The sequence below is a fragment of the Otolemur garnettii genome, unplaced genomic scaffold (assembly GCF_000181295.1).
Source record: "Otolemur garnettii isolate 467f Iridium unplaced genomic scaffold, OtoGar3 scaffold00006, whole genome shotgun sequence".
Taxonomy (NCBI): Eukaryota; Metazoa; Chordata; class Mammalia; order Primates; family Galagidae; genus Otolemur; species Otolemur garnettii.
In genome coordinates, this window is record NW_003852401.1 from 22,976,999 (window position 1) to 22,992,883 (window position 15,885).

The window sequence follows — 15,885 nt, forward strand, 5'->3', positions numbered from 1 at the left end:
GGCAACAAGGTCAAGATTAGCTGAGGCATCTCTCCCATTCTCCAATTAATCTCAATGTCAAATGTGGCCTTCTGAGTGACCCAGAGGGGGCGGGTGGGAGTGTGGGGAGACTTTCCTTCCTAGGAAATTCTAGTTTGTGAATTTAGTTGGGGAGGCCATTCTCCATGGAAGGACAGCACAGTTAAATTATTCCAAGGTGAAATGCAAAGAATTACAGAAAGTATTGGGTCCTAAATTTTCACCTTTAGGACCCAAAACTCCAGTCACCCTCCATATCAGTCACTTTCGTCACCATGCCTAAAGAGAAGTCTTTCTTGAATTCTGAAAATTAACCAGGGCTAGAGCTTTATCCTCTTCAAGAAACAGACCAAAAGAAGTACTGAAAATGCAAAAAATACTTTAAGGTAGACTCAGCTTCAAGAGGGACAATTGTGTGGACATCTTAGTCACAGCCCATTTTCATTCCTTCACCAAGTGCAATCATACGAACATGACTTGTTAACTTTTAAACTGGAATGTACTATGGGTTGTGACTCAGAGGTGTGTATACCTTGTGCAAAATAAAGTATATTTTAACCCTGTAAGGATTTCTTCACAGGCCCTGAACACTTTAGAGCATCTCTTATTAAGAAATTGAACAATAAAAAGCTTATTGAGTATGATGTAGAATCTCTTCTGCACTTTAACTCCAGTTTACAGGTCATATGTATGTGCATTCTTCCATTGGCAGTTTAGATCAGAAACCAAACGTTTTTGGAAATGTACCATTTTCAAGCAACAGTTATGTCGTTGTCTTACCCTAATCTTATGGTAGTAATTACAATAACATAAATAGCCAAATAATAGCAACAGTGGCTATGGATCACTGAATTACAGTCCAGGCACTATGCTAAGTGTTTTCTATACATTATGTAATTTTCCCCACTGTCCTGTGAGGTATTATTCTTACTTAGGACGAAGAAACTTAGACCTAGGTTCAGTGAATTGCCCAGGACACATTGCTAGTGATTGCTAAGGCTAAAATTCAAATCCAGGTCCACCAACTCACATCATGTGCACTCCATTCTGTGAACAACTGCCCTAACACTGTATAGAGTGCCCAATTTCTGCAGAGGCCAATGGAACCAAAATTCCCACTGCAGTTTAACTGTTCCTAAACCCTTCCCAGGTCCAAAATTTTCCTCTAGGAAGAAAGAGAGACACAAAACTGAGCTCACCATTTACACGGGTCTTCTCATTCTTTTTAACATCTCTATGAAAGCCAGTTTACCCTGATTTCATTGATTAGTTTCCCTCTCTGTGCCTTGACCCTGGAAATACTGCTCAGGAGACGAATGGTGAGCCCTTATCTCTTGCCAAGTACTAGCCACCATGCAATTAATGTCATTTTCTCCAGCACTCATGGTAGGTGAATCCACAGGCTATGGATAAGATTGGTTCCTTCTTTCCCATGAGAACAAGCCTAACAGGAGGCAGCAATGCCACAGCTGTTCAGCAACCCAGAAATCAGCAACTCCTCCAAGTGCAGATTTACAGAGCAGCCTAGCGGCTGCAAACCTCCACAATAAACCTCTTCTTTGTGCCTTATTGACAGGTGGTGGCCTTTCAGCCCAGAAGATGGTGATTGCATGTGGTAAAGGGTGTGTGTGACTGACTGCTTGTGAGTAACCCCTCCCCGCGTGACTTCTTTTCTTACCAGTGGATCAATATGTCTCTGACAAGCATCTGAAATCTTTATTTGGAGGAAAAAAGCACATTTCCTACCAGCTGTTTGTTTTCCAAAACAAATAATTCAGTTAATTTCTTGCCTGAATTAGTTTTCAGAGCTGGAAAATTTCCCTCATCAGGGCCGAGTTGCTTTGAGGATGGGCAGAAACCAAAATGGAAATTTTTTTTTGTATTCTAACCTGCAGTTGGATGGTTCTAGCTACTTGTGTACACAATGTGGGGTGGGGAAGGAGTGCCTAGTGACTCCAAGAAGCCTTTGCAAACAGAGCGTGCAGGGAGTTTGATCCAGTGTTAGCATCCTTGTGCCTTTTCTTGAATCCATTTTGCATTTGTGAGGAACTGCAGGCGGGTAGTTAAGGTCATGTGACCCAAAATCTAGCTTCCTAGGCTAGAATTCCAGCTCTACTGTTTAACCATCATATGATCCAGACCGGGTAACTTAACCAGGAAGCAGATTAGGCCTCACGTTTCTCAAAAGTCAACTGGGGAGAAGTTTATGATTAGCACTTGGCACATAAATAAATACTTAATAAATCTTATCTATTGATTCCAAGGTAGGGGACAGCAAGCAGATGAAATGTAGTTGAAATATGGCCCGGCACCTACTATTCAAAGTGCAGTTTCAAGATCAGAAGCTTCAGCATCACCAGGGACTTGAATAGTTTGTTAGAAGTTCAGAATCTCGGCACCTCCTACCCCCAAGACTTGGGAATCAGTATTTTACCTTGTTGATTGTTTGCACATTAAAGTTTAAGAAGCAGGCCTCTAGCTACTCTCATAGTTTTGAATAGGAATGAATATTGGCTGTTTTTAATAAACTTTAGTCTGACAAACCCTCTAAAATGATGCAAACACAGTTATGTGGCAATGCCTCTGCTGGTCTTCCTGTGTTCTGGTGATGGGCCTGAGACAAGTGGTCTTTTGTAGGGGGTGCTACTAATATACCTCACCTGCTCCTGGACACACTGTGACTCATCACAGCTGAAGTAACCCCAAGAATGCCCTGCCCTTGCCCATTAGAAATACAGATTAATAGTTTTAATTTGGACAAAGAGAGAGCTACTATTAATCCAAATTAACCTGACCTAGTTAAAGGTGCCAGCCTCAAATGGCCTAGTCCAATAGTCAGTGAGATGACAGCTAAGAGCCACAAAGATAGATGCTGGTTTATCAAAATTATAATGCCCAATGGAGTCACCTCCACCTCCCTCCACTGAAGATGGGTGTGGGGCTACAGTAAGCCAGGCCCCACAGAGAGAGAAAGCCCAGAGCCGCAGGGAGGCTGCTGGTCCTCTGCTGAAGGCAGGGCCACGTATTCATCTCAAGGCCAGGCTTTTATTTCCTTGGGGAGTCCACCATCTCTTAATCACAAAAGCAATAAGAATTTCCAATATGTTCCTCTGCCGTGCCTAATCAGTTGTTCCAGCTGCCAGTCATCAGCCCAGTCTAGAAGTTCACTTAAAAGCCTTCTTCCAGCCTTGAAAGCAGTAGTGACCCCTGAGTTGACACAGACAATGAAGGCCACCCCCGTGGGCAGCCCGTGTGTGCAGGTTGATTTGATCTCACAGTTTTGTTAATATTGCCCTGTATTCTAGAGGGATTGCTAGGCTTTGATTGATAGGCCGCATTGTATGCCCAGTTGGTTGAGTTTGGAAAATCATTTTGAGTATGTATGGAAGGAAATTCTTCCTTTTGCAAATGACATTGCAATTGTACTTTAACATGGAAGTTTGCTTCCTGAGGTTAAAAATCACTCAGCAAATGGGCGGTGCCTGTGGCTCAAAGGAGTAGAGTGCCGGCCCCATATGCTGGAGGTGGCGGGTTCAAACCCAGCCCTGGTCAAAAACTGCAAAAAAAAAAAAAAAACACTCAGCAAAACCTGAGCATTTTTGTCTGGAAGCACATGTGGTGGCGAGCAGGTCTGTGTGAAGTCAGCAGGCATTCAGACTTAACATTCACAGAGCTGAGCACCTGCCTGCTGGCAAACTGTGAAAGAATTAATGGAGAAAATAATATTCCTAAACTATAAGAATTAACATTAAATCCTGGACGTATGATTGTGCTATGGTCAGAAATTCCTAGAAGTCAATGTAATGAGTGAGGCATTGCCTGTACCACAGTGGCAATTTCTGAGAAATGTGGGTCTCTGCTAGAGGCTAAGGACAAACCTATGACAGCCACAGCTGCCTGATGCCAGAGAGGTGGAGGGTATGGAAGATGGGGATTGGATAAATGTTAGAAAGCTATACTTGTGTCTGTTGTTATTTCCTCCAAATTTCTGGTCGTTATCTTGGTCATAGGCAACATCTATAAAGAGCAGTCATGGCCTGGACTCTGCATGCAAAGTACTCTGTGTAGATACTGACTTTTAAGCTTCTACTAGGTTGTAGTCTTACCAGAAGTAAGATTTTCTTATACTCCTCATCCTATTTGTTAGAAAACAGAGGCAAGGCTCAGCGCCCGTATCACAGTGGTTACAGCGCCAGCCACATACACTGAGGGTGGCAGGATTCAACCTGGCCTGGGCCAGCTAAACAACAATGACAACTGCAACAAAATTAGCCAGGAGTCAGGGCAGGTGCCTATAGTCCTAGCTACTTGAAAGGCTGAGGCAAGAGAATCGCTTAAGCCCAAGAGTTTGAGGTTGCTGTGAGCTGTGACACTACGGCACTCTATTGAGGGTGACATAGTAAGACTCCGTCTCAAAAAAAAAGAAAAAGAAAACAGAGGCAAACATGGGACTCATTTTGCAAAGATCTGATTTCCTACACCAGCATAAGAAACTGTTCAGTATACTTTCCAAATCCATACTTTAAACTGAATCCTAAAGTCCTCCCTCTCTTCTTGTCCTGGGGAACCATCAAAGGACCATGGACTGTTTCTGTGCCTATCTCCAGCCATAGCAGAAGTGGGAAGGGATGTGGACATGTGTTTGGCTATCAATCAGTCAGCACAGCTGGAGGGACCATCCCTGCGCTTTCAGCCTCATACTAGACACTCCATGGGACTCACCTTCTGTCCTCCCCACCACTTGTTTCTACTGCTATTGCTATGGTAACCAACTGCACTAGGCCCAGTGTGGCAGCACCTCCCTCATCTGCACCATGCACCTCTGACTTTTGGCCTGAGGCCTCTCCATTGCCCAGCTGTTCAACATCTATGAGAACATTTAGACACCCTGATACGTGTGCCTACTTGGAAATGTGAGTGAATTACTCGTAGCAACCCTTGACCAAGGGAGAATGGGAGTTGGTGTATGATGTTCCTTTCTGTCTCTGTTGTACTTACTGAGCACGGAGATGGATCCCACTAGCATTTAGATTGTGTTCGTCTTTGTTCACTCAAGAAAAATGAGTTGATGCTGTCGGAGATATAAGGTACCAAGGACATCTTGTTCCCTAGTTTATTCCAGGACCTAGCTCTGAGTCCGCCTCATGTAGTCACTCCTTAAATATGGGTGCAATAATTGGCTGCTAAGAAAAGAATGAAAAGACACAACTCTGCACACAAAGTAAAAGTAATAGAATAAGTAGAGAAAGATAGAGGACATTACAGCACGGTAGTAAAAATTACCATAATATATTTGAGATGTTACCAGTTGTCTGGTTTGGCCAGAACTTAGGGCACATTGTGGAGCCACAAAGAAGAGCCTTGAACACTCTTCAGTGCTCTACTCTAGGGCGTCTTGGTGTTTTGGTACAATTGATGCATAGAAGTTTGTTTCCCTCATTAAATTGCAAGGGCAGGGACTCATGTGGTAGAGTGACTAGCACATAATAGGCATTTAATAAATATTGAATTAAAAAATAAAGGTTATATGCTGGATGGATGGACAGATATACAAGGTGAACAAGTGGGTAGATTATGGATGGATGGATGATGGATGATTGTTCCTGGCTGTTAAGTGGCATGAGGGAGCACCTCTAAACCAGGCTTAACTTCCAGTGAGTGACAGACTGCAAACAATATACATTTCTCAGCCTCTTTCATTACAGCCAATGCCTATTGTGGCTATGTAGCTAATATACACCTCTGAATAGCACCATTCTTTCTGTTGAATTATCAGGAGAGCACAGTGTACACACCAGGTTTTCCTGTTATGCACTGGGTTGTCTATACCAGGGGCAATGCTTCTCTTATGATAAGCACACACAAACACATGTAGAAACACTTCCAGGGGGAACGAACTGATAGATGCATTCGGCAACCACAAAATAAATAGGAGAGCTCACATTTCTATAGCTGTGTTTTCACAGTGTCTCTGTGACCTCTCATTATTTCATTAGATTTTGGAATAGTGTATAAAACACCAAGCTCCATGCTGACAAACACCAGTATTGAAACCATTGCCACAGTCAATCCAAACAGCCTTCTCCTCTGGGTAAAATTATTATTTGGAATACAAGCAGAATTGTGGCTCCCTGAGCAAGCTGAGCATAAATGAGGGTGGTGATTCATAAGGTGACTCTAGTGAGTTTGCAAACGTGCAACTTTTACGGAGGCTGACGCACACAACGGCAACTCCGCGTTGCCTTTCTGAACTGCTGAGCACTTCAGACCTCACTACCTCCTTAGGCCTTGGAGGGCTGTGGTGGATACAGGCTTCTGAGGACGAGAGTCAAGCTGACAGAATGCTGATTTCCCAGAAATAAACCCTTCAAATCAGATCACACCCCTGTCAGGAGCTTTTTGAGCGGGAAGATGGTAATTCTGCCTCTTCAGATGTTCCCTTAAATACTTGAACTCTTGTCCCATTGGATTAAGCTTTTGGGGGCTGGGTCATCTGGGGTGTGTATTCTACCCTGGAGAGGTTGGGAAAAGTGGTATTGGTCTAAAAATAAACTCCCTGAACTTTTAAACCCTCAAATCTTTTTGATAACATGGCTTCTGTTTCTTAATCCTGAACCTAATTTCTTTTATTTTTTTTTTAATCCCTTTCTTCTTTGATATGGGTAGAGTAAGTTCAAAAAGAGCTGAAATGGGTAGAAAGCTCCCCCAGGTTTGTACAGAGCATAATGATGCCGGCGTGACTGCAGCATAATGAGATGTCTACCGAGTGGGGCCCAGATACTGAGAGAGCCTCTCTGATAAGATTTTGAAAGTGACAAGCCCTGGTTTCTTCTGTGACATTGCACCAATTAGCTGATCTAAATGGGCACATATTCACATTTGGGGTCAGATACAGTTCTCAAAGGCGAGGCTGCCTCTGCAAACCGAACTCTGACTCCCCCCTGTCGTGATAAGTAACCGTGGAGGAAGATCTGGGAGCTGAATGTGAAGTCCCCCTTTTCATATTCTGAGAGAACCCCTTAGTGGTGAAGACCAAATATATTGATCTCACCATCCGGGAAATGCCAGGGGTCAGTTAGACTCTTAAAAGTGTGTAGGCTCCTACATTCATGCTGGGATGTAGAAGAAGCTCTGTCCTGGGGTACCCTGATTTAGCAGTGAAAAGAGACGGACCCCAGCCTGATCTGCACTGGGTACCCTGATTTAGCAGTGACAGAGACGGACCCCAGCCTGACCCACAGTGGCTTGCTGCGACAGTGAGAGGAGGAAGAAGGCCTGTGTCACGCCCTCCTCGGTCAGCTGGCCACACATTCTGTTACCTGATGACTCGCGCCCCCAGGGACTGAAAGGCTGTAACACAGAGCCCTCCGCACAGATGCAACAGTACAGGATTGACTAATTAGACAGTGTCCACGCAGGGAACTGGCCAGGCCAAGTGGCACTTGGGAGACAGACCAGGACCATCAGCCTGGAGCGAGCTGCACGTGAGCTCCTGAGGAACATGTTCCACCATGAAAACAAAAGCTGTGTATACCCTAGAAGGGGAGAACTGTTCCCTGAAAACCACCCAGAGAAAAACAAACAAGCCCCGAAAATATGCTTGCTGTCAGCCTCGGGATTTAAAAACTACGGGCTTCACGGGGCGCAGTCTCATGCTTGTTCTCCTTAATTTCAGCTCCCATTTTCTCCAGCAATCACTCAAGCCGAAGCGGAACAGCTGCTGGGGCCGTGCCACCCCCACATCCTGTCAGTCACCCTTCTCCGGGACATAATGTACAGGGGAGCCCCCACCACCCCTCCTCCCAGGTACCTCCACTCACAGCTGTGGACGCCGGCGCCGAGAGGTAAGGCCATCTGTCTCTCCCTCCTAATAGGCGTCGCCGCCAAGCCTCCCTCCACGGAGCAGGGCTTTGACAGTTGCTGAATTTTATTAATAATCCGTTGGTGGGTTGAGTTACCCAAAGGTGACATTTTAAAAGTACGTGAGCGAAGCACGCGGACCAAATATCTCATTATCTGTTTTATTTTTTCCCCGGAAAACAAATGCAATGCTATTGGCAATAGCCAGCTGAAGTGTCGGGTGGGAGCAAACGGCACCAGGACTCCTCTCTCTTTCCCACCTTTCCTCAGTTAGTCTCAGTAACGCACACGTGCAGGCAGAAACGCTTTCCAGATAGAAGCCGGTGCCCTCCTCACAAGGGTGAGTCACGTTAGTTTGCAGAGGATCAAAGGGCATAGGCTTTTGTATGAGGGACCAGAAAGGGACTGTTCACTGAATACTTTATAATGTTCTCACCCTCAGACAGGAGTTCCTGGGGGGAAATGTTGACATGACCATGAACTTCATGATATTTTTACTTCTGGCTTCTCTTTGGCTCCAGAAGCTTTGGGAGCCTTTCTCATACTTCTGATCTCTAGTATCATGGGTGGTTTTGTGTATCACAAACCAAAACAAGAGTCCCTAACTCCTGAACTCCATCTCCTTTCTCTTTTGGGATCAGGCCCTAAGTGAACTTCTCCGGTAGTTCTGGAAGGAGGTCGGACACTCAGTGCCTCTCTCAACTCCCCAGCACTCCTCCAGGGAGTAGAGTTCCTGCCAGGGCACTTAGCACTCACCTCCATTGGTCTCCTGGCTCAAGTTGGCCCGCCCAGGGGTTACTCCCAGACATCCACAAGGGAAAACTCCTGTACAATCACGGAGTAGTAGGTGAACAGAGTATTGGGTTGAATGGGCAGCAGAATTAAAGTTCTGAATCTTGGATTTCACCAGCAATCTGTGGTTCCATCATTCTTGGCCTAGTCTATGAATTTGTTAATATGTATTTTTAAGTCCGATAAACCAATCGTTAGTGGGATATGCCTCCCTCCTTATTTACTAATGGTCTTTTGCTTAGTGAACATCTCTTGAGTATCTGCTATATATTGGGCATTGTTTGGGTGCTGGGGAGAGAAAGATTATTAAAACACCTTCTTGCCCTTTACATGTTTTAGTGGCAAGGATAGACATATAAACAGTATAAGACTGTTTGGATACATGATACCACAGGAGCATAAAGGGGATGTCCCTAACTCTGCCTCAGGGAAGAAGAGGAAGGCAGGCACAGTGATGTAGGCATTGAAAGAAGACAAAGGCTTTTCCCTTCCCTTCCCTTCCCTTCCTCTTCCCCTTTCTCTTTCCCTTTCCCTTCCCTTTCTCTCACTGTGTTGCCCCAGGCTACAGTGCTATGGTATCATAGATCACAGCAACCTCAAACTCTGGGACTCAAGCTATCCTCTTGCCTCAACTTCTTAAGTAGCTGGGACTGCAGGTTTACCACCATGCCCAGATAGTTTTTTGTTATTAGTAGAGATGGGGTCTCACTCTTGCTCAGGCTCGTCTTGAACTCCTGAATTTAAGCAATTCACCCACGTCAGCCTCTTAGAATGCTAGAATTATGGGCGTGAGCCACCACACTCAGCCTAAAACTAAGGCTTTTCTAGCTGGATAAATGGAGAGCAGTATCCTAGACAGCAGGATGAACACTCGCCATATATGAGAATGGAGAGGACAAACATTAAGGGAGGCCTCAGTAACTTAGGGTGGCAGCATCCAGGCGGTGGATGGCCGACATAGTCACATAATAGCAGGCTAGCTTCTGCAGAACCATATGTTTTCTACTAAGGAATTTGCCTCTAATCTTACTAGAAATGAAGAATCATTATGGGTTCTTTATTAGAATAGAGACACAATCATATTGACACTACAGAAAAAGAATTTAGGTGACAAGATGATAACGTAATTGAATAAGAGAAAACAAGGAGCAGGCTATTGTGGGAGTCATTGTGTGCAAGATGATGACTTGAAGTTAGGAAACCCAGTAAGGATGGAGAGTTTTTATTTGAGAGCTATCATTTAGGAGGGAGAATCACCAGTTTATTAATATATATGTGAAAGAAGGAGCCAAAATGCATTCCTGAATTCTATGCCTAGACACCACTATGGAAATTGTGTCATTAACAAAAAATTGAAAATACAGGAAAGTGTGGGAATGTGGAGGTAAAAAGGTGTGTGTGTGAAGGGAAAGGAATCATAAATTGACTTTAGGAGTTGGAGTTTTAGGTGATGGTAAAAGATCCACGTGGCTATATCTGGCAATTAAAAGTATGAATCAGGAGATATCAGACTTATTTTAATAGTTCTCTGTCCACGGTAAAGTGTAAACAAATCATTAGCCTCCTCCTACAGGACCTGTCCGGGAAGCAGTGGAAATGATAACCATCCATTAAGTTCCCAGGCGCTGGAGACAAGAAATCTATCCTTGCAGTCATCAGATATATTCCCATAAGTTGAGATTATGGTTTTTGTTTGTTTGTTTGTTTGTTTGTTTGTTTTTTAGCATTTTATATAGTTTCCAGGTGAGTTTTAGATGATATTAGCCACGGGCTTTTCCCAGTCTCATGTCACTCTGCCCAGGTGAGAATCACACCCTACAAGCTCAGAAACGCTCAGTAGGATCCTCTCTTTCTTCACTGCCTCCCCTTGGCAGTAATCACAGCAATCCTGAACAAGAACATAAGAGAAAAGCAATCATTGTGCCTCTTTTTGTACACAGCCTTTAAAGGAATACTGGGAGAAAAATAGTGTAAACATTATTAGAGTCAGAAATAACCGCTACAACCCAAACACCTGATGTTTGCTTCCCAGCTCTGACAGTTGCTAATTTTTTGGCTGTCAGCAAGTTTGTTAGCTACTCCTGCTGCTTGAGGTTTGTTTTTTAACATTTTACTTCATAATTTTAAAACCCCTATCTTTTGCAAGTTTGTAACATATAAAAAATTTCAAGAATACTACAATGAATACCCGTACACCCTGCACCTGCAGTCACCTGTTGTCAGTATACTTAGGAGATTCTTTGCCTGTTGTTTCTGAACCATTTGAGCAAGAACTGCAGATATTATTGAGCTTTACCCTCCTAAGGAGGATGTTCTCCTGCATAAGCCCAATATAATAATCATGCTCAGGAAATTTAACATTGGGATAGAGCTGTTATCAAAGAGTCAATCAATATTCACATTTTGCCAGTTTTCTGAATAATGCCCTTTATAGCTGTAGCTGGAGCTGGAGGTGTTTTGTTGTGTTGTTTTGTTTTGTTTGCAGTTTTGTTTTTTTTTTTTGGCTGGGGCTGGGTTTGAACCTGCCACGTCCGGCATATGGGACTGGTGCCCCTACTCCTTTGAGCCACAGGTGCCACCCTGGAGGTGTTTTTTCCCCCCTTTCCATTAGAAGGGATCAGTGCATGTAATTTTCATTTCTTTTTTGTCTGCTTGAATCTAATGAACTCCCCCAGCTTTTAAGATGATGGCGATGATGATGATGATGATTGCCTTTCAGTACACCGACAGTTTTTGAAGAACTTGGGACATTTGTTTTACTCAGTGCTTCATAGTTTGGATTTGTCTAAGGTTTTCTCCTAAACAGATTCGTTGTAAACATTTCAGGCAGGAATACCACATAGGTATATGGTGTTTGTTAGCTCTTTTGAGTTTGTATCGGTTAGGGAACTAGGATTACTTTCCAATCCCAATTTTTCTGCCACCCTCGTACTCCCCACCTCTTATTTATTTTGGGTGGGAAAGAGGTTGATGGATCACTTGTAATTATCCAACAGTTTTAAAAGAGAAAACCATAAATAGGAACTCACCTGATGATTTCAGTATCTATTTTAGGTTACATAAAATAAATGAAGTGGTTTTGGCCGACATAGGATCAGAAAGCTTTATTAAAAGAACCAAAAGAGGTAAAGTACCCCGTGTGTTTATGCAGCAGGAAGCAGACCTTCTGCCTCTGTGGATACTAATATGAAGACGGGCAACCTCGGCATTGCTGAGTGATTCCGTTTAGAAGGAAGAAGGTATTGTTAAATGATCACAGTGATTGATAATGTAAATAACTGCAGAAGGAGGAATGGAGAGGAATAGGATGGTATTTTGTGTGAGAGGATGCATGACCTGGAGGTTGGCTGGCACATTGGTTTTTTTTTTGCCTTCTGTTGCATGCTCCCCCCAGGATGTGTGCTCCATCCCTGTGCCTGCCCTCTGGAACGGGCAAGCTGAGTGTGGTAGGTTCTCTCTTCCTATCAGAAGAGACATGAAACAGCCCCAAATTATTCACTGGAGTTGCATTAGTGTCCAGCATAAAAACACTAAGAGGAAATGTGCTTACCTTCCGCTTGGGGGTTATATATCTTTGCCTCTGTTTGCCTAGGAAATCCCCCAGTAAAAACTTCAGCAGTTTTCTTAACGGAAATAGGTTTATCACACTTTTATGACTTTTAGTGGGAAACTGGCATCTTTTCCTGCTTTGTGGGCGTTGAGTCATCATTTACTTAGCTTTAACTTGTTAAAAAAAATGGGCTGAGTCACCGCCAGAAGTCAGGAAAGGTCCACCACATCTGACCAGTTAGCATCGGGTTCTTTGATCCTTACCATCATAAAATAAAATAAATGCAAGTTCTCTCAATTCAACAAGGTTTCCATTTGTATTTTGAAATATCATCTGAATGATAGAACATTTCAGTGATTTAAGCAATACCACCCCACATCACCTAATGTTGATTTAAACTTGTTATGGGAAATAGTGTTTCACTATGTCATATTGAACAAGCCTGTGGTACTTTATGTTTATGACAGTGGCTTCCCATGAGAGGAACTCGGTGTCTTTGGAAATGTTAATTTGTTGGATTTCATAGTATGCCTGTTAGACCAGAGAAAACAAAAATATTGATGGGAGTTTCTTTTTGAAATGGAGAAATCTTACAGTCCCAAGAGTAAATCTGCTGGATTAGTGTTGCTCGTCTTGTGTGGACAAGTGTCAGCTGCCTCTCTTCATTCTGAACGTGATGTGCTCTGCCCCGCAAGTGACAGAACTTAAGGAGACTTATGGATTGACCACGGTGAAGAGACTTATGAAAGGGCTTCCTATGAGCACCACTTCTGAGCCAGAAAAGACTGAAAAGAAAGTGTGAAAACATGGGGGAAACCAGAAGGCTTTTTCTGTTCTCTCACTCACCAACAATCAACATAGAACACTTCTGTGATTAGATGCTGGGGTGTGTGTACCCACCCACTAAGAAAACAACAGTTCTGCAGTGGGTATTGGTACCTTCTAATTCAAGTCTCTTCTGACATTATCTATTTGGAGATAATGTTCTATCTCCAAATATAAGGTTGAGGGCTCAGTCCCCAAGACTGCCCCTAATTTCAATGTCAGTCCCAGACCTCAGGTTATTTTGCCTGTACATTTGACCAACTGGCTATAAACTACATTCTCACTTCTTGGTTTTGGTGAATTTGCTATAGCAGCTCCCAGAACTCAGGGAAACACTTACTTCTACTTACTGGTTTATTAAAGTATATTACCAAGGGGAGAGATGAAGAAATACAGGGCAGGGCATATGGGAAGGGCCATGGAGCTTCCATGCCCTCTCTGGGTTCACCACCCTTCATGTGTTCAGCTGTTTGGAAGTTCTCTGAACCCAGTCCTTTTAGGTTTCTATGGAGGCTTCATTACATGATTGACTAAATCTTTGGCTATTGGTGACCAACTTAATCTTTAGTCCCCCTCTTCTAGGAGGTTGGGGAATAGGGCTGAAAGTCCCAATCCTTTAATCCTGCCTGGGTGTTTCCAGGTGACAGGTCCCCATACTAAAGCCAGCTAGGGCCCACCAGACATTCATCAGCTCATTAGCATCCAAAAAGACACATCTCTGATTTACTGGTCAGAAAGGCAATGGCCCTAATTCTCAAGGTTGCTGTCATCTTGTGTAACTTGCATACTTTGCTACATACTTTGCTACAATGCTTATTTCCCCTATGCATGCACACACATATTGTGTGGAGTTCCTTATCATTCATTACTGGTTCCCTGCAGTGCTTTTTAGTGGTCTTAAATGTTGGAGACTGGATACTCACCATTCTGTCTTCTTTATATAGGTAGCAATTGAACAGCTGAAAACTAGGCCCATTTTGAAGATACCTAGGATTTTAGGAGTTGTATATCAGGAGTAGGTAGGAAGACCAAATATATATTTCATAGTCTCACAGAGAGAAAGGATGTGGTCTCATTGGGGAGTATGCAATCTAGTACATGAATCAATAGCAGACAATGTTAGAGATAATTGTTTTTACAAAGCAGTGAGAGCATCTTTACCAAATAAGGAAAACCAATTTCTTAAGTCCCTATGGAGTATTGAAAAGCCTTGTAATGTGTGATTTCAGATGTGGCATTTAGAACTCCAGACATTTTCGTATTTGTGTGGTGTTTCTTTTTTTCTTTTCTTTCTTTCTTTTCTTTTTTTTTTTTTTTTCATTGAGACAGAGTTTTACTTTGTCACCCTTGGTAGAGTGCCATGACGTCAGCTCACAGCAACCTCCAACTCTTGGGCTCAAGCGATTCTCCTGCCTCAGCCTCCTGAGTAGCTGGGACTACAGGCTCTTGCCACAACATTTGGCTATTGTTTGTTTGTCTGTTTGTTTAGCAGGCCAGGGCCAGGTTCAAACCCACCGGCCCCAGAGCATGTGGCCAGCACCCTAACCACTGAGATACGGGCACCCAGCCCTATGTCATATTTCTATGCCTTTCGGTAACCAGGACAAACTTTTACAGGCATCATTTTTTGCTTCATCATGGGGACATAATGTTCCTTTCCTGAATGCCAAGGGGCCAAAGGCAGCAGCCATTTTTGATTTAATGGCTTTGTAATTCTGTAAGGTTCTTTAGTTCTAGTCAAACTAGTCTGTTCACTGACTTCTGACTTAGTTTGCCTGTTTCTACAACTTAATTCAGGCTTTATCTAAGATTTCCCTTATCCTTGAACCTTTGGAGCTCATCTTCTAAACCCAGGACTCCTCTTCTGCCTCTTACAATTCATGGGAACAAGTCTCCCTGAAGAATCTCTTGGTTCTTGTTATCTCTTTCATGTATTTACCATTTACCAGATGGCACCAGCTAACTAGATTGTTAGCTTTTAGAGCAGAGGTTCTCAACCTGTAGGTCACAACCCACAGGAACTGTATTAAAGGGTCACAGCATTAGGAAGGTTGAGAACCACTGTTGTAGAGGAAAGCCCCGATAATCTCTAAGACGAGTGCCTTGTACTGAGTAATACAGTGATAGGTGGTGAGGAAGATTTGACAAGGGAGGAGACCCATGAGAGAAATGCCTAGAAAATAGGAACTCATTATCAGCTCCTACTGTCCAGGTGGAAGTTTCCCACAAAGCAACAGTCCCTTGATTTACTGGTCAGAAAGGCAATGGCCCTAATTCTCAAGGTTGCTGTCATCTTGTGTAACTTGCATACTTTGATGCAATGCTTACTTCCCCTAATGTATATATACATGCACACACAAATTGCCTGGAGTTCCTGATCATCCATTAGCGGTTCCCTGCAGTGCTTTTTTGCGGTCTTAAATGTTAGAGATTGGATACTCACCATTCTGTCTTCTTTGTAGAGGTAGCAATTGAACAGCTGAAAACTAGGCCCACTGCTTAACTGTTCTTTCCTTCCTAGGACTTTCTGAGTAATCAGGGACAGTGGTAGATTTACCCACTCATCTTTTTTACACACACGCACACATGCACACGTATACACACACATACCCCACATCATCTTTCCTCTCTCAGTTGCCTAGTATATATGCAATAATCATGAGCATCATACCCATTATCAAAATCAATGTAAGCCTCAGGGGTTTGTTTGTGCATTGAGTCTTTCACTTAGCTGGTGTTTGTGCACCAGGCACTGAGGGTACTGTGGTTAACAAGACTCAGCAGGAGTCCTGCCCTCTCCGAGCCTCCAGTCTAACAGGAAACAACTGATCAATAGCCAC

At 43.4% G+C, this 15,885-nt stretch overlaps 1 protein-coding gene across 1 annotated transcript in view; it reads left to right on the forward strand.

Annotated features, from left to right (window-relative positions):
- Positions 1 to 15,885, forward strand: part of GLIS3 (GLIS family zinc finger 3) — a 448,158-nt gene that overhangs the window by 393,662 nt on the left and 38,611 nt on the right. The window contains exon 8 of the mRNA XM_012813159.2: positions 7,694 to 7,862. Within this exon, the coding sequence (XP_012668613.1) occupies positions 7,694 to 7,862 (169 nt within the window). The remainder of the gene's footprint in view (positions 1 to 7,693; positions 7,863 to 15,885) is intronic.